Source organism: Hylobates moloch, unplaced genomic scaffold (assembly GCF_009828535.3).
Source record: "Hylobates moloch isolate HMO894 unplaced genomic scaffold, HMol_V3 SCAFFOLD_1, whole genome shotgun sequence".
Taxonomy (NCBI): Eukaryota; Metazoa; Chordata; class Mammalia; order Primates; family Hylobatidae; genus Hylobates; species Hylobates moloch.
The window spans coordinates 8,962,574-8,989,352 of NW_026652276.1; the positions used below are offsets into that span (position 1 = coordinate 8,962,574).

The window sequence follows — 26,779 nt, forward strand, 5'->3', positions numbered from 1 at the left end:
TACAAGCACGTGCCATCACACCCAGTTAATCCCATCTCTTTAAAAAAAAAAATCAGCTTTGTTCTAGACATTTAAAAAATTGAAAAATTCTTGGTTTGAGCTCTCAAAAGATTAGTCTACTGGGAAAACAAGGTAATAAACATCTTTATGACATTATAATGCTATGTTAAAAATAAGCCTGATTGTTTAAGAAACAAAGGAAGAAGACACCTATCCTAGTTTGGGGGCTTTGGGTGGCAGAGAGTTTCAATAACAGAGAAAAGGATGTGCTAAGGTATGAATCCTAGAAAACAGGAGACATTTCAGGACTTAAAAGGTTTTGAGGCTGGTGAGTAGAATGTGAGGGAGGTAAAGAGGCTGGCAATGAAACTACATAAAGGGAAGCAGATGCCAGATTGTGCAGTGTCTCATATGCCACGTTAAAGGGTATCAATTTTTATGGTAAATGAATCAAGTAATCCTTCAATGTCAGGCATTACAATGACATTTTTAAATACGTACAAGAAGAAACATGGAAATGAGCATTAATATTGCCTAATAAAGTGTATCAGCAACTTAAACCAATACATTAACAACTGAAAGAGATATATTTTAAGCTTATTCTGCCACAGATTCACATATGTTCTCTTCTTGGCCTCTTTTAGAACAATGGCGTTTTGGTGTGTCTTCTGGTAATTTAAGCTGGGCACATAATTACTCAACACATGAAAGGAAGGTAACTGTCTAATATGGGAATCAAACTAATGCAAACTAATGCAAAGGATCTGACACCCAGTTCACTAGTAATGACAGGGTGGCTATGTCATAACACCTTAGGACATGAGATTCCAGAGCTCCACCCTTGCAGATTCTAACTCTGTTTTGGTAATTCTGAGATGGACACATACGTGAGAAGCACTGTTTGACTGGGTTTACTGGTAAAATAATCTATTCCGATAATTCACCCACTAAAAGCAGTTCTAGGAGGCATAAGCAGAAGCCTATCTTATCAGTGATCACTGGCCTCAGCAGAATTCTATTTTAGCTTGTCTATTCCCACAAATACGTACCATCCCCTCTGCTGGGCACTTTGGCTGGTAGACTGTTTTCCATCCGAGTCTCCTCTTCAGCTTTTTCCGTTTGCTCAGTTTTTGGTTCATCTTTCCTCTCAAACTGTGATGCTTCCTGAGACTGATGGTCTGAAGGAGTACCTGGTCTGGCAGATGATGATGAGGTCTGGGGAGTTTCCTCACTAGTTTCTGGAACACGAAGTAATCTTAGTTGAACTTAGGAAAGTTTTGGTTTGATGGAGGAAAAAAAAGGCAAAGGGCAAGAAGAAGCCTTACCAACTCCTACTCTATCTGTTTTCTCTCCTTCTTTCTTATTTGTCTTATCGGGTTCTTTGGCCTCTTCATTATGGCTACCCTCAGAGTCACAGCACTCCTCCCCTTCGTCCACAGGCCGGAAGTCCATCTCCTGCTCTTCTGGAATAGGCTCTTTCTGTACTTTCTGTAGCAAGAGAATAAAACCAAAGATCAACAGCAGATTTGGCTTTGGTATAAGGTTAATGCTGGTCATGACATTTAAAACACATTTCTTACTTTTAGAGAGAGGAATGCTCCAGATGAGTCAAATGTGCCCATTTCTTCTTCAGCATCCTCTAAGCACCATTCGGGCAAGCTATCCCTGTCATCATCTATGCTCCCACTGCCAGAGCGAACCCTTCGGTAACCCCGTTCATCATCTCTATCTCGAAAATCAAACTCGAACCTTCGACGTCGTTCCATGTGTTCCCGCCAGCCTGCAGAACGAGGGCCATCTGAGATGAGAAGGAGGACACAAACCTTAGAAAAGTTTTATGACAGTATTTGAATAAGAAAATCAGGAATAGAAAATAAAGGAGAAAACTACAAGTGACCGCAAACTCAAATGGACTGACCTAGTAAAGAGAACATTAGGCAATTAAATGAAGTTCAGAGTTCAGAGTATATATACCATTACCAGATAACAACAGTACTTAAGTAATGAGCCATGCAACATACTCTAAAGCTTTAAAAGATAAATCTAAAATGAAGACCATTTAAAGGACACTATATTCCAAGTACGCACTTTTAATAAGTCCTAGGTACTTCATTAAAATACTGATTAGCTGCCAACTCCTCATCCAGACTTAATGCACTAGACATCCTTCCATACTGAAGTTTATGCCTTCCTTTTGCCCAATCTTAAAGCATTTTCTTTCTTCCCATGAAAATATCATTGTTTGAGGATAAAATCAGCTCCCTGTGTCGATGTATACCAAACTCATCATGTCTATTTATTAATGCCAGGTTCCTACTTGTAATTCTGATCCTCCCCAAAAAATTCATGAAATTACAGCACTGAAAGTTGTCACAGAGATTTTATGAAGTTCACTATCCTAATTTTATAGTTTAAGAAGAAACTAAAACTTTGCCAGCAGAAGTAACTCGCACATGGCAAAGTAGAACAAAACCCAATTCGCACATGGCAAAGTAGAACTAAAACCCTCTGCTGCTTGTTCCACAATAACATGCTTACTCTCCCTTCTTTCTCATCTGTTAATTCTCCCTATCCATATAATACCCCTATGGACATTCCTAAATCTACATTTCCCAACAGAAAAAAAGATTGCCTAATAATAAGAGATCCTAATTAAGATATTTTTCTAAAAAAAAGAAAGGGAAACTCTTGCTAAAATCTGACAGACCTGAGTCTAAAAGTGTCTTAAAAAGAAAAGCAGGCTTTAACCTATTAGAATTTTCCATCCTTGACTGCTTTCTCTGTGGGGGATAAGAAAAAGAAATGTGGCCAGAGCTAAATGTTCTCACTATTGAGACAAAATTTGCAAAAACCAGCAATCTAAAAATCAAATTGGAAAACAAAGGGCAAAACGTTAAAATGCCAAATACAGGTAGCATCTGATATGCCACTCACAAAAAGAAATCTTATTCCCACACTCCCATCCCTTCATATAACAACAACAAAACATTATTTACTACTTCTTATGAGAACTAAGGAATTTTATACTCAGACTGCTTACATGGAAACCTAGAGCCATTATGCGAAAAGAGTGTTCATGATCAAATGAATTCCAGAGCCCTCTGTACTGCTTTCATTTCTAACAGTCTAAATGTACATCATGATAGGAATCTATCCTTCTAGGTACCTGGCTCATGTTTCCTCTTACTGAGTTTCCTAGGTTCAGCTCCCAGAATGGATGCCTCCCTGTCCTTAATGGTCCCACCTCCATACATATCCAGCCGGAAGCCCTATTTTATATCCCATAATGTTGTTATCTTATCAGTAGTTCATAAAATTTTACTCACGAAACTAAACATAGCAAGTAAGACATGTAAGGTACTTATTAAGGCTGACTGCTGATTTACAGACCCTACATCTAAACTAAAGTTGGATACTATTTTCATAAAATCAGTTAAAATAATTTAAAGTTTTACTCAAATCTTAATAAAAGATTAACCATAAACTAGCAAACGTTAAGAGTTAACATATGAAAACTGCTATAATCAGGCTATACTTTGAATATACTGGGTTTAAAAAGTGAATCGTATTCTTTTTTTTAAAATGCATTTACACTGTTTTTTCAGACCCATATATCTTTATATCCCCCAAACTGTCTTTTAAAAATATATGGATTTCAGCCACAGGTGTGACTGAAAAAATATATATGTATATGGATTAAAAGTTCTGGAAGATACACAAGTTGATGACAAAAATGACATGAAAGTCAAATATTAGGGGGAAAGATTTAGAAAAGATGAGAAGAAAATATATAATCAAATTCTAAGTTGTTGGGTGGGAGGTACTTTGTTAAACCCCCTTTAATAGAATCAACATCAGACATTCGGGCTCAAAAAACACTGTTCATCTTCCAAAACATTCACCTTGTTTGTTTTTGACCAGCTGGAATTTCTTTTCTCTCTCAGCCCAGATCCTATCCATTCTTCACTGAATGCTTGTTGGGAACATAGTCTACAAACTCTCTGACTACGGACAAGCTCAGCATAAAATGCAGTGATGCCTTTTAGAGAACTGTAACATCTGGCCCAGGACACAGACTAATGAAAATTGTCTAGACCTTGTGATGTAAACAATGCCCACTAATGACAGAAAACCCACCCAAGAGGCGGCCATGAAGAGCTGGTATAAAAGCATCCTAACTCTACCCAAACATTAACTTCAGTATGTTTCTATCTATCTACCACTTCCTTAAAATACTCTGAATGCCTGTTATAATGTCTACCCAGATCTAAGCTAGTGGTTTTGCTAATAACTTGATTTTTAAAAGTGAAAACAGTTTACATTATCATAATTTCCTGTATTAAAGGTAAGCCTCTCTGGCACATGGTTGATAAAATACTGTCATACACATGAAATTCATAGGGCATGCACATATACTCTGTGTGCTTCAGTTTTGCATGACCCCACAACTGGAACTACAGTTGCATCTGAACTACAGTTGCATCTGATTATCATGAGGCATAGAATGTGGTACAGGATGAACTTTAACACAAAGCACTAGTGTCTTCAATTACTAGCATATCTAATGTCCAAGAACAGTTTGAAGCATTTTTAAGAGACAAATAGAAGAACTTTAAAAACCACTAATCACTACTATTCTCTCTCCTTCTTCTAAAGTTAGAAGGACATAAGAATGAACTTGTGATTATGTTTCTGACCTAGGTTTAAAGCTTATTCTTCAAATAAGGTTAAATCACATTTTCTAAAGGGAAAAAATGAAAGAATAAACCCTTTCTTGTTAGGAAAAACACTCATTGTTGGGGAGGGAAGCACATATTTCAAGTGTGTAATTTTTACACATTTATAAATCTTAAAGAATGCTGAAAACAGATTCAAAGATTTAGAGGAAGACAAAACTGAATGAAACCCTCATTTCTGCAGTTGAGAGCAGGTGCTTCCCATTAAACTACACTATTTGCCCCAGAAAAATAGAAGAGTGATTTCAATCAACTGAATAGATGTAGGAAATTTTTATGTTGCAATTTTTTCTAGTAATAAAACTGTGACAGCATAAATAATATGAATCCTCCCCCACATTTTTTAAGCCAGTTTATCTTTTTCATTTAATCCCTATTTCCATCAAACTTTCCCTTATTTCAGTCCCTGTGTGCCTTTACTCAACAGAATTCTTACCAGGACTGTGAGGTCGCCATCTCTCTCCATCCCTCCTTGATCCAGCTAGTCGCCAACCTCCATCTTCATCTTCTCCATTTTGTTCCTCCCTAAAGATGCGCCAATTTTCACTTTCTGAGCGTATAAATTCATGCTTTCTCCCTACTGATGTTGGTCCACCTTCCTCAAAATTTGGTCTCCCTGTAAAGAAAATAATATGGTTAAGTAAACATGAGCCTCTGCCAGTATAGACTTTGAAAACAAACTTCATAGCTCAAATCAAGCTTTCCTGCAAACGTGTCCATTTCAATATTCAGAAAAAATCACTAAAATAACCGTGGGTATATGTATATATTATTAGACACATTTCTTAAAGCTGAATATTCACAGACTGGGCAATTTTTTTAAACAAAAATATTATGTACAGTTTTTTTTTTGAAAAGGCATGCAATGAAAAGTCCATCTTCCTACACAAGACCCTCAGAGTGGTACTCCCCAGAAGGAACCATCACCAAGTTTCTTATAAGTCTTCCAAACACTGTCCGTGTGTACACTTACACATGTATACATAGCTCCCTCATCCACACACACAAACGCCACCCTCAGGATGTTATAAATGTTTTGTTCGCTGTTTTCACTAACAGTGTATCTTGCCAATCCTTCCTTACTAGCACATACTTTTTAAAGTTATATGATATTTTTCCATCATACAACATACTTTATATAACTAACACCTACTGGTGATTCTGCCTAAACATGGTATCTGTACATTTCAGGCCCTCTTTCATTCCAAAACAGATTATAAACTGAAAAGCAGGCCGCGTGGTGGCTCACGCCTATAATCCCAGCGCTTTGGGAGGCCGAGACGGGCAGATCACGAGGTCAGGAGTTGGAGACCAGCCTGGCCAATATGGTGAAACCTCGTGTCTACTGGAAATACAAAAATTAGTTGGGTGTGGTGACAAGTGCCTGTAATCCCAGCTACTCAGGAAGCTTAGGCAGGAGAATGGCTTGAACCCGGGAGGCGGAGGTTGCAGTAAGCAGAGATTGCGCCACTGTACTCCAGCCTGGGCGACAGAGTGAGACTCCGTCTCAAAAAAAAAAAAAAAAAAAAAAACTTCAAAGTAGTATAACCTCGTTTACTCTAGCACCTAATACAATACAGGCATACCATAAATTGCTTTTGGACAGAATTTAAAGCTAAGTTATGTCTAACTTAATGTCTCAAAAGTTACATTAATGTCAAAAGAGAGCCTGGTATACCAAGTAAACTAAACTGGTATTTTAAAAGGACAAGATCATTCTAAATTGTGCAAACAAATTCTTCAGTCACCATTCCACATGTGCTAACATATATAACTCATAACATTTATAAAATCTCACATCGAAATAGCTGAAAATCCAGAATAATATACATTGATGTCCTCAGTTTATAACAATAAAAGTTCATGTTCTCATAATGACAAACTCAATTCTTTTAATTAATCCATATAACAATAAAAGTTCATGTTCTCATAATGACAAACTCAATCCTTTTAATTAATCCATACTAAAAGTGAAAAAATAATTGAACAGCAGCATATGAAAATGAAATTCTAATTTCTGGTCATTCTGTTATATTCCATCTTACATAGAGATTCAGCATCCTGCTTGCCCATATGGTTGTTAGTCTGCTACTAGGTATCATTCTACTGAAAGATAAAATATCTTCGGAGAATGGAAGACATGATCTGCTGCTTTCTTATTGTGGTAGGCAGCCTCTAATAGCTCACCAACAATCCCTGCCTGCTGATCTCTGTGGAATCCTCTACCCCTAATTATGAGCTGGACTAACAGAATGCAGCTGAAGTGATGAGATGCCACTTACAATATTAAAGAAGACTGTAGTTTCCATCTTGGACACTTTCTCTGAAGGACACTAGTTGCCATGTAGTGACACAGACCTTGTGGAGAAGCTCGCATGGCAAAGTACTGAGACTTACCACCAGAAACATGAGTCTGGAAGTGGATCAAACCCCAGTTGAGCTTTGAGAGACTGCAGCATGGGCTGACACCTTGAGTGCAGCCATACAAGAACCCTGGGCCAGAACCACCCAGCTAGGCTAAGCTGCTTCTAGATTCCCAACCCACAGAAACAGATAATAAATGTTTGCTGTTTTGAACCACCAAGCAAGGGTTTTATTATCTATGACCTTGCTCTTACCTGCAGGATGTGTCTGGAATGTCAGAACTATATTCTGGCTTTCCTTGGTTTATTAATCCATTTTGCATGACTATAAAGGAATACCTGAGGCTGGGTAATTTATTAAAAAAAAAAAAAAAAAAAAAGAAGTTTATTTGGCTCGTGGTTCTGCAGGCTATACAAGCATGGCACCAGCATCTGCCTGGCTTCCAGTTAGACCTCAGGAAGCTGTTACTCATTGTGGAAGGTGAAGTGAGAGCAAGTATGTCACATGGTGAGAGAGGGAGCAAGAAAGATGACAAAGATCCCAGACTCTTGAACTCACTACAGTGGGGAGGGGATGAGGGATCCACCCTCATGACCCAAACACCTCCCACCAGGCCCCACCTCCAACACTGGGGAATCACATTTCAACATGAGATCTGGAGGGGACAGACATCCAAACTATATCACTTGGTTTACCAAAGAAGTCATAATCTAAATCTATTGTAGTTATTATGTAATATCTGATATATCAAAAACTATATTGCAGCTTTTAGAAATTATTTTGTGGCCGGGCGCAGTGGCTCACGCCTATAATCCCAGCACTTTGGGAGGCTGAGGCAGGCAGATCACGAGGTCAGATCGAGATCATCCTAGCTAACGCGGTGAAACCCCGTCTCTACTAAAAATAGAAAAAATTAGCCAGGCATGGTGGCGGGCGCCTGTAGTCCCAGCTACTCGGGAGGCTGAGGCAGGAGAATGGCGTGAACCTGGGAGGTGGAGCTTGCAGTGAGCCCAGATCACGCCACTGCACTCCAGCCTGGGTGACAGAGCAAGACTCCGTCTCAAAAAAAAAAAAAAAAGAAATTATTTTGTATAAGTAGCTAGAACCTCAGGCACATGCCAACACACTCAGCTAATTTTAAAATTTCATTTCATTTCATTTTTGCAGAGATGGGGGTCTTGCTATGTTGTTTAGGTTGGTCTTGAACTCCTGGCTTCAAGTGATCCTTCTGTCTTGACCTCTTAGTAAGTTATGTAGAAGAGCACTTCTGTATAATTTATTCAGTTTCTTCACCACTTATTTCCAACTGTTGCCCTAAACAGGCTTTTTAAAAATGTGATCATGTTATGAGAAAATCCTATCCATTGAATTTCAGGGATGCTGAATTTCATGGAGCTAAATTTTTTATCCTTGTATTTAATTGTTACTGGTACATAAGTAAATTTTATTGATACTACAAGTAAAAAACTAGATCTGAGGCTGGGCGTGGTGGCTCACGCCTGTAATCCCTGCACTTTGGGAGGCCGAGGCAGGCGGATCACCTGAGGTCAGAAGTTCGAGACCAGCCTAACCAACATGGAGAAACCCCGTCTCTACTAAAATACAAAAAAATTAGCCAGGCATGGTGGCGCATGCCTGTAATCCCAGCTACTCGGGAGGCTGAGGCAGGACAATCGCTTGAACCAGGTGGCAGAGGTTGTGGTGAGCCGAGATTGCACCATTGCACTCCAGCCTGGGCAACAGAACGAGACTCTGTCTCAAAAAAACAAACAAACAAAAAAACACCTAGATCTGACTTAGTAAACAAAAAAAAAAAGAAGAAATTATTTTGTGCAAATAATCACTTAGTAACAAAATTTAAGCTCCTTTATAGAAATTTCTGAACAAGTATAGTTCAAAATGGTTTGAACCAATATTCATGCAGAATGGTTTGGAACTAGTATTCTTGTAAATTCAGGCTACTTCATTCTCCACAACACCTCCACCCCCTCTTTCACAAATGAGGAACTGGGTCTTCACTAGTCAAGGTGTGTAGATAAGAACCGGAGCCCAAAAAAAAGAATAAAAAACAAAATAATTAAAAAATAAATAAAATAAGCAAAAATAATAAACAAAACAAAAAATAATTGGAGCCAGAATCTGAAACCAGGTCTAATGACTCCCAATCTCATCATTCTTTCTATGGTTTTGCTTTCCTCTTTATCTTCAAATTTTCTGCCTCAAATCCTTTTTGGAACAAAGAATGCAGAACTGGTCATTCAAACTTTATGAGCTACAGGTTTTCCAACAGTTTGAGAATCACAAGGTTGTTTTAAATTTGTTTCTCTTTTGTTAGTAGAGCCACATTTTTCATCAAGCCATGTAAGTTCTGCCTCCAGGGGCCGTGCTCATTTTCATAAGGATGAAAAGACCTCAAGAACTTTTAAATGGACTTCACTCATCTCCCCACCTCTTTAAGAAAACATTTTTTAAAAGTACACTAATCACAAATGTACAATTGACAGACTTTTCATAAAGCAAATACATATAATTTAACTACCACCTTAGATTTTTTAAAAAAGATTTTAGGGAGCCTCAAAAATCTTCACGTGTCCTCCCAAAGAGCCCTTCCCAAGATAAACACTATCCTAATTTCTAGCCCCAAATATTAGCTTTGCCTGCTTTTAAACTTTTTTATAAAATGGAATACTCATTTATATCTAGCTTCTTTTGCTGAACATTACGGAAGATTCACTCTCCTTGCACAGGTGCCATGCTAATCTTCTCTGTATCGTTCCAATTTTAGTGTATGTGCTGCCGAAGCAAGCACGGGAGATTCATTCTCATTGTTACAGGGAATATTTTGGTCTTTTACATGGCTGTACAGAATCTCACTGTATGAACAAACCACACGGTATTACTCTTATGCTACTGCTTAGAAACATTTAGGTTGTTTTCTACCTTTTTGCTATCATAAGAATTGTGCTTCTATGAATATTCTTGGACATGAGTTTTGGTAAGTATATGTTTGCATTTCTGTTGGGTATGTACTTAGCATCAAAACTGCTAGGTCGCAGTATGCTCAACTTTGTTGACTACTACTAAATATTTTCCCAAAGAAATAGTACTACTGGCCAGGCATGGTGGCTCAACGCCTGTAATCCTAGCACTTTGGGAAGCTGAGGAGGGAGGATCACTTGAGTTTAGGAGTTTGAAACCAGGCTGGGCAACATGGTGAGACCTCATCTCTATATTTATCTATAATTTTTAAAACGTAAAAAAAATTTTTAAAACAGAAATAGTACTAATTTACCATTTGTTTGCTTGTTTGTTTTACTCAAACCTCTAGCAACCATTAAGTGACTCACTCCTTTACTGACAAACACAATTAGAGACACAGGACTAAAAACAAAGATAAGGCTTAGACATAGCACCTGATCTCCAGGTCCATGGACACACATGTAAATAAATAACCTAATTCAGTTGGCAAAATGTGTTAATGTATCTTATCTGATCTTCATAATAACCACAAGAGATTAAGTCAACCATCATTAACTCTCTTGCGTCTGCAAGGATAGGGATACCTGTAAGGTGGTTTCCCAAGGCCACACGGCTGAATCATAACCAAATCAGAAACAGAACCTAGGCAGTGTTCAAACTCCTAACCCATGGTTTGTCTCTACACTAAGTGATTCTTAATGGTTCACTCATAAATTTGACCCATTGGAAGCAGCCAGAAATTTTAGAGAAACTGAATGGGAAGACAGAGATCTGGGATTTAAGTATAACAAGCTAAAAGGGTGGTAGACAAATCATGCATGGTACATTTGAGGAAAGTGTCAACATCTCTAAAAAGGGGAGACATAGAACTAAATTTGTTTTCATCTTCCCACAGAATGATTTCAAAATGCATGCTCCTGAAAAAAAATAGTTAAGACCAACTTCTTCAATATAAAAATTTTATTCTAGAAATTATGTAGAAGGTGACTTCAGTCATAAAAATACACATTTCCAATTACTACTAATATAACTAAAAATTATACCGTATCTAAGCAATCCCCAAAAATATTAAAATAAATCCCTTCTAACCAAATTGATTACAGATTTACTTGTGTAAATTTGGATGGGTGGGTAGGAGTGCTAAGGAGACCATCATCTTTATAATTTGAATGTGTGTGTGTGTGTGTGTGTGTGTATGTATTCCTGATATAATTTAAAATAAATAATAGGTCAGGCATGTTGGCTCATGCCTATAATTCCAGCACTTTCAGAGGCTGAGGCGGGCAGATCACCTGTGGTCAGGAGTTCGAGACCAGCCTGGCCAACATGACAAAACCCCGTTTCTACTAAAAATACTAAAAATTAGCCTAGCCTGGCAGTGTGCGCCTGTAGTCCCAGCTACTCAGGAGGCTGAGGCAGGAGAATCACTTGAACCCGGGAGGTGGAGGTTGCAGTGAGCCGAGATTGTGCCACTGCACTCCAGCCTAGGCAACACAGTGAGACTCCGTCTCCAAAAATAATAATAATAAAATAAAAATAAATAAATAATAAATATTAAAGTCATTCATGGGCAGTTTAGAAGATGACATCTAAGTTCCCTTCACGTCTAAAAATTCCAACAATTCATAGTAACGAAGACTAAAATGAGTGAGAGACAGTTACATGGCCCTTCTCGGCATTCAAAATCAAAGGCTTCCTCCTTCTGTAACGTCAGCACCATGACAAAGTTGACTAACCAAATACTGTATTTCAGTTGACTTATTTTTTAAATCTTAACAGATTTACAAACAAGATGATTTTAAAGTAAACCTTATTGAATTATTTACAAACTCATGCCTGAACCAAATATTCTTAATCTACAGTCAACGAATGAGCTCAGGGCTGTGAATCCTTGCACTGGACATGCACTTTGTGCTGGCATGCTTTCTTCTTCTTTTAGGGAAAAGGGTCTACAGCTTTCGTCAGAATTTTAAAGGTGTCTGTGACCCTCAAAAAGCAAAGAAACACAAATTTTAAATGTATTTTTTTCCATTCAATATAGCAAACATGACTATGAGGAAAACGATGTATTTTATGTCCTTACGTTAAAAGCAAATTATGTAAAGGTGCTAAAATACATACGTACTACATATATAATTTCCCCAGTGGCAATAAATACTTGGTTGTTTCAATCTTAGTGTATTAAGTCCAAATAGGATTCATCTAAAAATTAAATTAAATTAAAATGCAGTGTTGGCTTTTGCCTGGTCTGAGTGGACTTCCTAAGGAGAAAGAGCAGTAAAAGGGCACCTGTGTGCATGTTTGACCCACAGCCAAAAACAGTGTTTATGGAAAACTTCAGATGGAGCAAAGAGGCACTCAGCCAACAAAATCTACAGCTGTGAGACTTGGAGCTTACAAGTGCCCAATCTCCACAAGCAAAAGTGGAATTATGGGACAGACTTTGAAGCTTGTTTATGTGCAAATTTTTTAAGAAGTGACTTTGTATTACTCTATTCAGATATATATTATCTGATCAACACCAAAAAGATATTCTAACACCAAAGAAAATGGTGAAAGGGCATCCCACTCAAGTGTTGATATTTACCACCCCTCTCCCCTACAATTACTTATAAACAAAATTCAGGGTGGCTAGGACAGAGCAGTTTAAATTCTGTACCCAGAGAGTTACAACTTTCTCCCTGAGGAATAAATAACCTGCTCAGATGGTTAACATGAGTCCTGAAAAAACAGCAGAGACTGGAGAAGCTGCAGTGTATCAGAATCTCTGAAAAAGGTCCTCAGGCCATTTGAGTATGTACCATAACCCTACAGCCCTCATGCTCAGCTGTCTGCTGGTACATACCCAGAGGCTGCCTGAAATCTGTGGGAAGGCAATTAGTAGCTGGCTTGGACATGTGGAAATGGAAACAGAGTAGGCACCTTCAAAACAAAGCTAAGTACACTATGTAAGCAAGAACATGGAGACCAGGGCTAACGTTTTAAAGCTGTGAGATTACCTACTTACATAGGCCAGAAATCGCACTCCAATTGAAGATGTTACTGTTCTCAAGAAAAATGTGATACATTTATAGATATATAGTGAATTATTTCAGTCAGAAAGAAAATCAAATGCCTTTAGGGACAGAGGACTAGATTTAACACAGAATAATTTACCGGGTCTTGGTACCTTGCTTAATTTAATCATTATAATTTTGGAGACACAATCCATCAATCTATGAATAGGTATTTACCATTTATGTTCATTCACAGAAGAAATATTTTAGAGCCATCTCCAATTACCTTACTGTGAAACGGCTACAACAGAAATAACAAATTGTCTAGATGGGAAGGACCATGAGTTTTTGGGTGAAGGTGGCATATCATCTGTGCCAATATCCGTGTCATCTCAGTGAAGGAGCCCCAGGAAACACCACCCCAAAATATGCTGCTTTGGTATACTCATTACTGCAAACTGAGAGAACTTGGGGAACAGGAAGCACAGGGAGGGGCCTTCTCTGATGCCCCCTTATCTCAAAAAATTCCTTTGTCCCCTCCCTAGAATTTCATCAATCAGGGAAAATTAACCTTACAACATAAGAGATTAAAAGGTCTAGTAGCGTTCTTCCTCAAGTTAATTTTCAATACCTGAAAGACTTTATCTCAATAACTAGACAACTTTTGTTCATCATACATTTCCTCCCCTCATTTTCCCATAGCTTGTCAATACCTTCCCCCAGGACCTCCACATCCCTATTCCAATGTTGTAAGAACTTCAATCATTTGGTCCTTCCTCAAGTCTCATGTTTTGTGGGACTCTTGTGCATAAGGATGTAAACTGTTTTTCCTCTGTTAAGTATACCTACTGTTGCTTTATATTATAAACTCAATTATCAAACCTTCAAAAGGAAGAGAGAAGGTCTTCTCTCTCCCCTACACCAGCTAACCTGGTAACTTCAACCAGAAATGACTTTAAATGCTCAGGCTATTGTAATGGGAGAGCTATGCTCCTAAGTGGGAACTTCAGAGCTGGTCTACAATATTCACAGCAGTTAGGAATCACTGTTTATAGATCATAGCAAGACTTTCAAATTGTAGAAATCCAGAAATTAGAAAGCTTCACTTAAGACATTTCTTTCTTAATTGAAGATCATTTTGCCAAATCATTTTTGACTCAATATATTGAAACCAAGTATACCATGGAAAAAGACTTTTAATAAAATCTTAACTGTCTTGCCTACTATAATGTGTATTCTCAGGCCAGGTGAAGTGGCTCATGCCTGTAATCCCAGGAATTTGGGAGGCTGAGTTGAGAGGACAGCTTGAGCCCGGGAATTCAAGACCAGCCTAGACAACACAGCAAGACCGTGCCTCTACAAAAAAAAAAAAAAATTAGCCAGATGTGGTGGCATTACTGCAGGGGGTGGGGGATGAGGTGGGAGGATTCCTTGAGCCTGGGAGGTCGAGGCTGCAGTGAGCTGTGATCACACCACTGCACTGCAGCCTGGGTGACACAGCAAGACTCTATGTCTAAAAAAAATGAAAATTAAAAATATATAATGTATATTCAAAACACATGACAGATACACTCAAGTGCTTCTGCTTTCTAGAAGCAGTATTATACTATACTTGTTCTAGTATTTTGTTGTTGTGTTGTTCTGTTTTTCTTCAATGTTAGCTGGGAATTGATATACATTATAATTCCTACCAGTACATGCAGGGAATGAGCATCACACCACAAATCCTTCTTTATACTTTATCTTCCCTAGTTCTGAAGGTCAGTGTTTCTAATGCTGTGTCTGAACTTGTGTTGAAGTATTTGGCACTAATAAAACAAAGACGGAATTAATATATTTTTTAAATTGTGGGGGGGGGAAGGAGAGGATTCTACAAAGGCGGATTTCACTTTCTAAGTAGCATTACATTGGTCTACATTAATAATTTTCCCAGCAGGCCTTCCAAGATTTTACTTTGAACAATCAGTCTTTGTTTCTCAGATCCTCTTACATGTGACATTTGGTCAAAGTTTTAAAATCAGCAGCTAACGGAGGAGGATAAAAGTACTGTTCACTAAGGCACTGCACAAAGCCATACCACAGGGCGTTTCAGGGTTCCAACAAGCTGGATCACATTTTCCAGCTAAACGCTATTTCAGTGTTGTGTTACATTTTCTGTACACTGTACACTATGTTTTATTAACACTATACTTCATCACACTGATCAGGGAAACATCTCCTAAACATCATTAAAATAAGCCTTAAGGAAATTCCTCAGTTCTTTCACACAGGTGTGCATTTTTAAAAGTATCAGGTACAGAACAATTAATTTTATTCCTATTCAAGGCCTTTCTATACAGCCTTTAAAAAAAAAAAAGTTTGTTTCCTAGCCAAAAAAATAAAAGATTTCAGGTAATTAAATTATCTATATTACTAGTTCTGGAACTAATGGTAGCCATTCTGATGAGCCATGAGAAGAAAACTAAGAAAATCAATGTACTAATTTATGCCTATAAGTCCTTATCCAAATAAATCTTCCCCAAAGACATGGGTGGAGAAAAAAAAGATTAGTAAAGGAAATATCTCACACTTCAACATGCTATATAAGGAAAGACGGCTGAAAAGAAATCTTGTAGGGAATTTTATCCCTTTGAACTTTCAAATAAACTCTTAAGTAAGATTATGCAAACTTACTAAAGACCGGTCCTGATTAGAGGGAAAAAATGCACCCCTTCTCCAAGTCAGTTCTGGAGGCTTTCTCCAGAGTTGTTAAGGTTTGTGTTGGGTAAAGAAAGACCTCCTAACAAACCAGCATTCTTTTCCACATGATCAGAGCTAATTGGCCCCCCTGCAGGCTAGGTGACCAATCACATCAACTTCAGCTGAAACCAGCCCCCACAACATTATAAACAGAGGAATGTAAGCTGTAAAACCAGTCCAAGAAGAGAACCTACAAACCAGACTTGTAGATTAAAATTATCTGATCAAAAAGGCAGACTCTGTAAATTTCCTTAAGACCTACCTTGGCGTAAAGGCTGACCCAGCAAAAGAACTGGTGAGTACATGCAATAGTATCCATTCTTATTTCTTTCCTTATGGGAAACAGGGAAAGAAACTGACTGGCAAATAGGAACAGAGCTAGATTACTTCCAGTAGATTTTGAAAACAAAGACATTATCCATAGGGTAGTATAGTAAGGTTTCTGTATTCTTTTTCCTTAAATTTTAAAAATGCAGTAACAGCCATATTGAATGTATTACTGGAAATTTTCTTAACTGTTTTATTAAATGTATACTAATTTTCTATTACAATATATCAGCAGAGGATAAAGGACTTAGAAAAAAAAATTCAGTGGCTTGAGGAAAAAAAAAGTCTTTTTCTTTTGGAAGGAATTTCAAAAACCCAAAATGAGCATAAAAAAACAAATGCCAAAAGAATAAGCCACTTTGTTTTTATTTCTGTAATCTAAGAAGTGATGAGTATCCTAATTGTAAATTTTTAAGCATGGAATTATTGCCGAAATTAATAGATACTTCTGCAATTAAGAAATTAAAATAGAATCTCTGAGCTTATATAACAGGGTTAGAACTCATAGTGTTTGCCCTAATTATGGAGGGCAAGAGAAATCATTATAAAACTTTCAATATAGTCTTAAAGTATTTACACCAGACGTGAACAAATACAGAGGAATACCATCTTCATTTAATGTTTGTTAGTTATAGCCTTTATCTTAACTCCTCAGTATGAACTATACTATTTTATATCATGGCAACAGAAAATACATAATTTTAAGTGCTACAACCCCATGAGTAGAATGAATTCTGATAATCAGTGAAGCTGCCTATCATTTTTTAATAGGTACTATTTTTCCTCCAAATAATTTATAAATGGGCAAATATTTTACAGCCCACACACAGCAATAGAAGCAAACCTTCCCAACCTTCTACCCCACTTTCTATTGGGATCAGTTGATGACACTTAAACATCAGGTAACAATAATATAATTTTTTAAACCATACAAGCAGACATCAAACTATACGGAAATAAAAGAAATCATATAGGAAACTTGTATCCTTTGTAGGAAGTGGAAATATGTTTGTTTACATAAATCTGTAGAGCTTTAAGAAATCTTATTATCATAATTCCCTCTTTTTTCACTTTCTTTGTTTTAATCTAAGGATGCCAGGCCAAGGGGATTGAGTGGTTTGCCCAAAATGACACAGCTATGTAACCAACACTGCCAGAGCCTGAAGGCCATATCCCCTTATCCTGCGTTCTCTACACTAAACCACACTGACTATAAGAGTCCACAGAATAGTTATTCAGGGTAATTGGTTAAGTGAGAATCAGAAATCAGTCTTCCTTCTCTGTATTACTCCACTTGCCAACACAATCCAAACCAAATCCAGCAGTCTTAGGTTAAAAAAAAAAATGCTGCTTAACTGTTCTGATTATTAGCCTTTTGACTTCCCTGTTCACAGGTTTTTCTATGTATTTAGTTGCAAGAGAAAAAAAAATACAATTGTAAAGAGCCTAGAGTAAGAGTGCTACAAAAGTTGTAGGTAAGAAGTAACAACAGTCCTGAAAAGGCCCAAATGAGAATGATGAATTTTGTAGCTACAGTCTACACACAAAGCCTCTCTCTAAGTAAGGAATTTTAGAACTTTCATAAAGTAGGCTGAAAATAAAAAAGAATCACGGAGCTTTTTCTTTCTCAAACTTTTGTGAAACACTAAGCACTTAGCAGCATTCAGTAGGACAGTGGCTCCACATGTGGAACAAGCACCAGTGTCCAGGAGCATGAGGGGCATTTTCACATAGGCAGGAAGCAACAACAGTGGAGAATGACAAAGTTGTTCACCCACCATTTTGAAGGCAACCAATTATCCTTTCATTGTTATATCCTTCTTCCAAGTGTCAAAATCTTTTATTATGTCATCATAATTTTATTTATAATGACAGTATTATACTTCTAAAATTGTCTTCTCATCTGGCAAAACAGAAACTTGGCAATGTTATGTCATAACTCTCCTCTCTACATTGCTTTAATTTTACTGATGTGCAAAACACAACTAGACTATGTAATAATTCAGACTGTGATAATCTTCAAGTCTTGAAAGAAGTCTTTCCTAACTGAAAATCTGTTTCTAACCTACAAATAATAGGTCTGAACCCAATAAACATTACTGAAGAACAAATATTCTGGAGCAGCTCTTGAACAAAACTAATCAAATGAAACTGTATTATTCACAAAGGCTAAGCAGGGTCAAATGTCTGTTTTGGAGGCAATATGGCACTATCTCTGGACTCAGAATGTATGAGATTCATATCCCCCACTTACTACCTCATTATACCTCATTTTCTTTCTTTTTTTTTTTCTTTAGAGACAGGGTCTCGCTATGTTGGCCAGATTGATCTTGAATTCCCGACCTCAAGCAATCCTCTCGACTCAGCCTCCCAAAGTGCTAGCATTACAGGCATGAGCCACCATGCCTGGTTCCTCACTTTCATTATCTGTAAAATGGGACTAATAGTGGTACTTATTACTGTGAAACTTAAGATGCTTTTTTTTTTTTTTTTTTTTTTTTTAAATAGAGACAAAGTCTCACTACGTTGCCTAGGCTGGTCTCAAACTCCTGGACTCAAGCAATCCTCCTGTCTCGGCCTCCCAAAGTGCTCGGAGCCAGACACGTTTTTAATAACAATAAAGCAACTAATACTTTACTGAGAACTTACTCTGTGCCAGACACTGCCCACTGGCTTCACATCAGTTTGTACATATGAAGTATTTGGTATGATTCCTGGCACATGCTAAACAATATATATAAGCTAATATTATTAATCATTACTATCATAAGAATCATGAATAAAGTTAACAATGGTTTAATATAGATACTTGAGACAGTTATGGGGCAAGAAAGGCATCTACTAAAGGTGCTAGAAATTTGGCTATCAAAGACTATCTTGAGAATGCAATATCAATCATTTTTGGAAAGACTGTTATTTCACCAAACACTTCCTGTATTAAAAAAAAAAATTAACTGGCTTTGAAGTTAGCTAGACTTGAATAACCATCCAAATAATCCAAAGCTCCTATTTGCCTTGTGTAAATTTCTTTTATCTGTCTGAGCACCAGTGGCTTCATCTGAAATGGGAACAATGGCTATCTTGTTAAGATACTGAAGAATTAAGAGATAATACAGTATGAAAGCAGTTATCACAGTGCCTATGAAGATTTTGTTGTTGTTTCCAAAGCGTAGAGATCAGGTCTCCTAATACATTTAAAAATAATCTAACAAAATAAAGGTCATTAAGTAGCTATGCCAAGAAAAAATACACTAAATGATTATGACAACTTTTTAGGGTAATACGTTATAAAACATCAAAATAATGCAATAAGATTTGTTAAAGTCTGTATCATATGAAACTGAAATTGCCATCTAATCTAAATAAACTCAACAATCATCCCAGTGTTCCATTAGCTCAAATCTGAAGAAAATACAAAAAAAAGTCTCTAGTATCACCAATAAATGTTAAGTTACCTCAGAGCAAAAAACAGTTGTATATACCCAGCTGGCCAATATCCAGTTCCAACAACACAGAAAGGCAGTCTCCAAAGCCTCAAAGTCCCGAGATATGGGAACTAGGAAACCCAAGCACCAACCTAGCTCCACAAGTCTGTAGTGCCCTTCTCAAGCCCCATTAAAAGCCAGGAGGTGGGTATGCAGCACTCTCAAGGGTATCTACCTCTGAAGGAAGAAGCAAAGAGGAGAGTCAAATAAAAACTCATAGTCCTGGATCGTAGCAAAGAAGAGAGGCTCACTCAAGGGAAGCAAAGCTGCATTTCCTGTTCTGTTCCTAGTAACTGCTATACTAAAGTCTTAAGACACCTTTGTCATACACAAGGATGATTACAAGGAAGGCATACATTAGATTTCTACTCACCACCTTGAGAAAAGGATAACCACTGATGAAAACTGTTTGCAGCAGAAAACTAATCATACTAATTTAATCTTTTTAAAATTCTTATTTAACCCCTTAATGATTATTTTAGTTCATTAAACTCTTGAACCTTTTTCTTCTGGTTTACTTACTTTTAAAGCTAATGCTATCTAGAAATGTCTTCTTGGAATTTCTTATTTTGCCAAGAAACAATTCTCTTTCTACCCCACAATCTAATCAGAGCCTAGAATATGCAAAGAGACAGCAATCCATCATCCAGGACAGAAAGAACCCACGAACATGGTTGCAAAGTGACAAAAACAAATAAAGCCTAATCATAAAACTCTAAATAAGGCCAGGTATGGTGGCTCACGCCTGTAATTCCAGCGCTTTGGGAGGCTGAAGTGGGAGGATGGCTTGAGAACAGGAGTCCGAGACCAGCCTAGGCAATATATTGAGACCCAATACCAACAAAAATTAAAATTTTAAAAATTAGCCAAGGTTACAGTAAGCTATGATTGTGCCACTGCACTCCAGCCTAGGAGACAGAGCAAGATCCTGTCTCTAAAAATACAAATCAATAAATCAAACTCTGAATAGGCTAATTATAAAGCATACATTAGAGCTACAGACCTCTAAAAGCTTATCACAAATGTAAGCCTTGTCCTAGTACTAAATCTGGCTTCAAAGGATTTGCAGACAGTTTAATAATAAGCTTCCAAATGACTTTGAATTATTTACACAGAAGAACACTTACATATTTAAACATACCCCTTTTAATTATGAATAATGCATAATTATAAATTAACTATGAAATGCTAGTCTTTACACATAATATTTGGTCAAATCAATAAATGCTTGACACCCGGACTTGTGCAAGGAAGACACACGGGTATATAATCTCTACCCACAAGAATTCTAAAATATACTTAGAAAATGTTTAAAGTGTTAAAAAATGTTTTAACTGTCATTCAAAGAAACAATAAAAGAGACATTTTAAGGTTAACACAATTAGCTCCCAAATGAATGACTTAGTAAATGCCTCCTTACATAAAGAGAAAAGCGAGAGAGTTGGCAAAGTTGTGGTTAGAGAAGCATTCCCAAGAAAGCAGAAAGTCCATAAGCTCTCCAAATTCACAAACATTAACTGCAAAACAGTTAAGAGCTTACTAATTTACTCTTGATTTTAGAGAAATACAGCCTGAGATGGACAGCAGTAATTGCAAAGTTATTGCTCCTCTCCTAAGTCAAAGATACCGGAGGATGGTCACCAAGGATGGCCACAGCACACTTCAAATGGATGGCGCTCAAAGAGGTCTTGCATATCTTCGAGATGCTTGGGGAATCCTAATGGACATGCGCTGGCGTTGGATGATGTTGGTCTTTTCTGCTTCTTTTGTTGTCCACTGGCTTGTCTTTGCAGTGCTCTGGTATGTTCTGGCTGAGATGAATGGTGATCTGGAACTAGATCATGATGCCCCACCTGAAAACCACACTATCTGTGTCAAGTATATCACCAGTTTCACAGCTGCATTCTCCTTCTCCCTGGAGACACAACTCACAATTGGTTATGGTACCATGTTCCCCAGTGGTGACTGTCCAAGTGCAATCGCCTTACTTGCCATACAAATGCTCCTAGGCCTCATGCTAGAGGCTTTTATCACAGGTAATTTTGTCTTTGTTCTTAAAAACAAAACAAAAAAAACCCCAAAACTACAGGTGTTTGGAAAGGGTATAGTCAGTTATAAGTAATGCTGTTACAGAATAATTTATCTATATTAATAGCAGGTAATGTCTAAGATAGAAAAGAAACAGTTTAGAGCCAAAAAAAAAAAAATAGGAGAAATGCATTAAGGAACCTGTCTCAATGCCGAAATTTTACTTACTGGAACTACTTAAGAAAAAAGAGATCAGTATGATACTAAATTGCAGAAATATCCTATATAAAAAAAAAAATTAACAAAAGGTTTAAAAGGAGGTTGTCACTGAAGCTAATCATTTTGTCAAATACATGAATAAATACATTCAATACATATTTTGACAGTCATTTTACCTAACAGAGGAATTTGGTTTTTTTTCTTCACTGGGCTAGAATTCCCTCCTATGAGTTCATCTTTTCAACATTTACTTTATGCCAGTGAGCCCAGAACACCCCAATCAGCATTATATGTTAGAGAACAAGTTACGTATACACATTCTTAGCAAAATGCACTGGAAATATGTCCACAAAGATTGTAAAATTTTGCTCATGAACACAGAAAACTCTTTCCTTTAAAGGAGGACTAGTGGCCTTTTTATGTGACATACATAATTTCAAAAGAAAACTTGGCTTTAATATACTAAATAATCTGAGAAGGTAAGCATTGGGCCATATGAAGAATGATGTGGAATGAAATCCCAATGTGCTACCAACCAGCTCTATAACCTGTAAATCACAAACTTCTACAATAAGAGTTCCTATACTGGGTCAGTCCTTTGCATACAATTAAGGGGGTCTATAAACTTACATGGGAAAAACTTGTATCTCTTGGCAGTAACCACTAATTGAAATTTGGCATCTCCTACAGGCAACAAAAAATAGTATCACCAGCAGTATTAGTAGCTTTGATTCAAACAGAAATCATAAATATTTTGTCATATCAAACCAGAATACTTGAAAATCACAGTACTAAATCCACCACCAGACTGTTATTTAATGTATCAGTAAGGCACATATAGTACTATAATAACATTTCTTAAATGTTCAACTGAATTTCAATAATTTGGTTTCTTTTATATTTTACTTTCAAGCACTTAAAACATAATTCTGGTAAGTACTTACTTCTTAGACCTTACCAACAGCCCACAAACAAAATCTGTGGCACAAAACTGATTAAGAAACGCTTATATATAGCTTAGGGCACAAGGAAGATATACCTGAAAGGTGCACTGAAATTACCTGATAGTCAGTCCTCCCCTGCCCCACAAAAGGTTTCTGAGTTTCAAAGTTTAAAAATGCGTTTCAAAAGTTTAGAAATTCTTCAAAATATCACTCTTTTTTTTTTTTTTTTTGAGATGGAGTCTTGCTCTTGCCCAGGCTGGAATGCAGTGGTACAAACTTGGCTCACTGCAATCTCCTGCCTCAGCTTCCTGAGTAGCTGGGATTACAGGCATGCGCCACCAGACCCAGCTAATTTTTGTATTTTTAGTAGAGACGGGGTTTCATCATGTTGGCCAGGCTGGTCTCGAACTCCTGACCTCAAGTGACCCGCATGCCTCGGCCTCCCAAAGTGCTGAGATTACAGGCGTGAGCCACCATGCCTGGCCAAAATATCACTCATTCTACTGGTCCCCTCCCCATCCCAAATCATTCTACTCTGAACCTAGTCTCTACTTCAACTTAGTCTGGCTGTAGCCAAGTTGCATTTATTTTCTATTACTTTTTTTTAAGCACAGGCAGGAATATAGGAAATGACCAACTCTTTGACTTGTAAGAAACTAGAGGATGAAGTTTTACATTTCTCTGTAGCAAAATCATTTTGCTTATTCATTTTGAAATCATGGTTTTTAAACAGAAATGTACTTTGAAAAATGCTTCAGGCAAATAAGACTAACCAAATTAACAATGAGTTCAATTCCTGACTCATTGAAAGGCATGGCACCAAGAAATGTGGAAATATTTGATATACACTTCTCATTCAGAAAAGGTATTGATATTTAAAGTCTTCATTCTAAAAAAAAAAAATCAATAATTTCTTATTTAGGTGCCTTTGTGGCGAAGATTGCCCGGCCAAAAAATCGAGCTTTTTCAATTCGCTTTACTGACATAGCAGTAGTAGCTCACATGGATGGCAAACCTAATCTTATCTTCCAAGTGGCCAACACCCGACCTAGCCCTCTAACCAGTGTCCGGGTCTCAGCTGTACTCTATCAGGAAAGAGAAAATGGCAAACTCTACCAGACCAGTGTGGATTTCCACCTTGATGACATCAGTTCTGAGGAATGTCCATTCTTTATCTTTCCACTAACCTACTATCACTCCATTACACCATCAAGTCCTCTGGCTACTCTGCTCCAGCATGAAAATCCTTCTCACTTTGAATTAGTTGTATCCCTTTCAGCAATGCAGGAGGGCACTGGAGAAATATGCCAAAGGAGGACATCCTACCTACCCTCTGAAATCATGTTACATCACTGTTTTGCATCTCTGTTGACCCGAGGTTCCAAAGGTGAATATCAAATCAAGATGGAGAATTTTGACAAGACTGTCCCTGAATTTCCAACTCCTCTGGTTTCTAAAAGCCTAAACAGGACTGACCTGGATATCCACATCAATGGACAAAGCATTGACAATTTTCAGATCTCTGAAACAGGACTGACAGAATAAGACTTATCCATTTTTTAATGCATTAAATACACCCAGCCAGTTATGCAGCTACTTTTTCTTTACTGTATCTCATGTTTTCTTTTTCCAATGCTAATTATAGCTCTCTACATCACGGTAATCATGCCTACGCCCACATAAAAATGGCTGAGCTAACAATACACATTCTGGAAACATAACACTCTACATTACAAAGTTTGTTACCTGCTGAAATCAATGTAACTCAACTTGACAGACACTTATACAGAAATGTTGCTGGTGAATTTATAAGAATGTGGTACGATACTAGTAATGAAGGCAAAATGGACAGTGAAGTTTAACACAACTGAACTCTAAGAAAATCAACCATTCTCTCATTTTCATCTGCAAATTGAAGCAACAGTTTAGTTTCAAACCTAGCTCCCTGGGTAGAATGATGACTTCACCATACTTAGTGAACATCCTTTAAGAGCTGGGATTTTTTTCAAGACAACAAAGATCACTCATTTGGTTCTTTCTACTATGAAACTTAAGTAAGTATTACCTCCTTAATTTTTAACAACTAAGAACAAAAATTAACGAGAAAAACAACAAAGTACAGATTTATACATAAACCTAAAAGCATTTGAACATGACACCCGAACACATACATATATGTTCACTTATTTGTGGCAGAAGGTGATCAGATAAGATAAGCTCCGCCCAAATGGAACCTGCAGGGTGGTATTTTGCATTGCAAGGAGACGCAAAATTTTATTTTAAAACTGTCCCCCATAATAATCAAACAGTGATTCATCTAAATGACTTCTAGCAACCTAAGTAAAAACATTCCCCTCCTATGTATGATTCATTTGATCATATAAAACATCATGATGGCTCTAATTCATAAATACAAAAATATATTTAAGTCTTTATAGATATAAAGCTTTACTTAGATATAAAACTTGAGTGAGTAGGGAAAAAAATCTACAGTAGATAAAGCAAAAGATAATTAGGCAACAAAGCATTTTCAAACCCAAATTCCTGTTTCCAACTTCAAATAGTTTTTTCTATAAACACAAAATCAGTGTTTATTCACCAGTAGGAGGTTGGACTAGATGAACTCTATTATTTCTTTCTAAATCTAATACTCCATAAAAATTATGTTTCCTCTGTTTCATTTTTTATTTTATCTATGCTAAAATGAGCCCTTTCCCTTATGTCCAGTTTAAGATGATCATTTGCATGATTTTCATTTCAATAAAAAAAAGAGAAACTGTCCTTAAACAAAACAAAAACCAAAAAAGTCACCCTATCAGGTTTCAAACAGATTTGCGGCTGTTCTTTTCTGAAATTTCCCTTATTCAGGTTTTTGTGGGAAAAATGAAAGATTAACCTTCCCCACTGGTGATGAACTAGGCAGGAATCATCTCTTGAAATAAATACTAGCTGAGTAAAGGCAAGCAGGTGTGAAGAGCAGGGCTCAGCAGCAAGTCACATTTTTCTACTATTTGACCAAAAGGAAAAGAAAATAAAGAAGAACTCTGGAGTGGTCTAAGACTGATAATAGCAGAATATCAAGAACACAGAAACTTAATTATTGTGAACTTTTGCTGCTTGAAAATCTTAGACATTCATTCTTAAGTAGAAATCAGACCAACAGATTTTCCCAACCCAAGACTATTGTAACACATAAAGACAGCAACAATTCTTATTTCTATAATAAATTAACAAGATTCACCTAACCTGTGAAAATAAAGTAGTATTGAAGACTTACATGGTATGTTTTTTCCTAAAGGAACTACATCACTTACACAGATCACACTCGCTAGTTAAGTGAAGCTGCCCAAGGTGACATAAGTGAATGAGTAAAACCTGAGATCTAAGGTTCCATTTAAGTCAGATGAGTTTGATATTATACTTACTGTTTATACATAAATTTGGCATTTGAAAACTAAATATGACTTCCCCTACACATGCCAAAAAAAACTATAGGTAAACTACTCTTATTTAATAAACATTTTATAAATCTCTAAGAAACGCGATCCAAAACTTTTTTGCAGGAGATAGAAAGCTTCTGGGAGGACTGTTCACTGTTTCTTTCACTTATTTCAAATCACAGTTTCTAGGTTAAGAATTAGGTTTTCTATAGAAAGACCATTATCCTCTGAGGAAAAGCAAGTAACAGTGGAAAAAGGGGGGAAATTACTGGGAGGTAGGAACGGCTGCTCTGCCTTTCTGGATGTACAGCTCACTAACCTGGATCATCTGAGAGCTTGGTCATGAAGTCTTGCATATATGATCAGGAAGACTATTTCGGAACTAACTTTAAACGTTCCTTTGGAAACTGATAAAGATAGCATGACAGTTCCAACAAACTGGAGACATGTAGGTACCTAAAAATCTTAGGGGCCTAGTTTTACGTATGTACAAGCCCATACTACCAAGTATCAGAAGAGTCT

At 37.1% G+C, this 26,779-nt stretch overlaps 2 protein-coding genes and 1 pseudogene across 15 annotated transcripts in view; 1 reads left to right on the plus strand and 2 right to left on the minus strand.

Moving 5' to 3' along the window:
* The window catches only part of GIGYF2 (GRB10 interacting GYF protein 2), a 162,440-nt gene that overhangs the window by 65,196 nt on the left and 70,465 nt on the right, over positions 1-26,779 (minus strand). For 7 of the 13 annotated variants that reach the window (XM_032753782.2, XM_058437102.1, XM_032753786.2 and 4 more), the window contains 4 exons: positions 5,173-5,352; positions 1,581-1,798; positions 1,326-1,488; positions 1,050-1,238 (listed from right to left, as the gene is read on the minus strand). In XM_032753782.2, the coding sequence (XP_032609673.1) occupies positions 1,050-1,238; positions 1,326-1,488; positions 1,581-1,798; positions 5,173-5,352 (750 nt within the window). Of the gene's footprint in view, positions 1-1,049; positions 1,239-1,325; positions 1,489-1,580; positions 1,799-3,902; positions 4,048-5,172; positions 5,353-7,354; positions 7,425-22,503; positions 22,558-26,576; positions 26,665-26,779 lie in introns of those variants that run through there. The other 6 variants (XM_058437121.1, XM_058437126.1, XM_058437141.1 and 3 more) reach the window with 6 other exon arrangements.
* Positions 9,815-9,909, minus strand: LOC116809830 (U6 spliceosomal RNA; annotated as a pseudogene).
* On the plus strand, positions 15,847-26,773 carry KCNJ13 (potassium inwardly rectifying channel subfamily J member 13). Of its 2 annotated transcripts, none has more exons than XM_032753807.2 (3): positions 15,847-16,109; positions 21,187-21,662; positions 23,740-26,773. In XM_032753807.2, the coding sequence occupies exons 2-3, from the start codon at positions 21,203-21,205 to the stop codon at positions 24,360-24,362; spliced, it is 1,083 nt and encodes a 360-aa protein (XP_032609698.1). In that variant the 5' UTR covers positions 15,847-16,109; positions 21,187-21,202; the 3' UTR covers positions 24,363-26,773. The 2 variants fall into 2 exon arrangements, with proteins under 2 accessions (XP_032609698.1, XP_032609701.1); XM_032753810.2 differs by having other exon boundaries at positions 21,187-21,426; positions 23,740-23,800.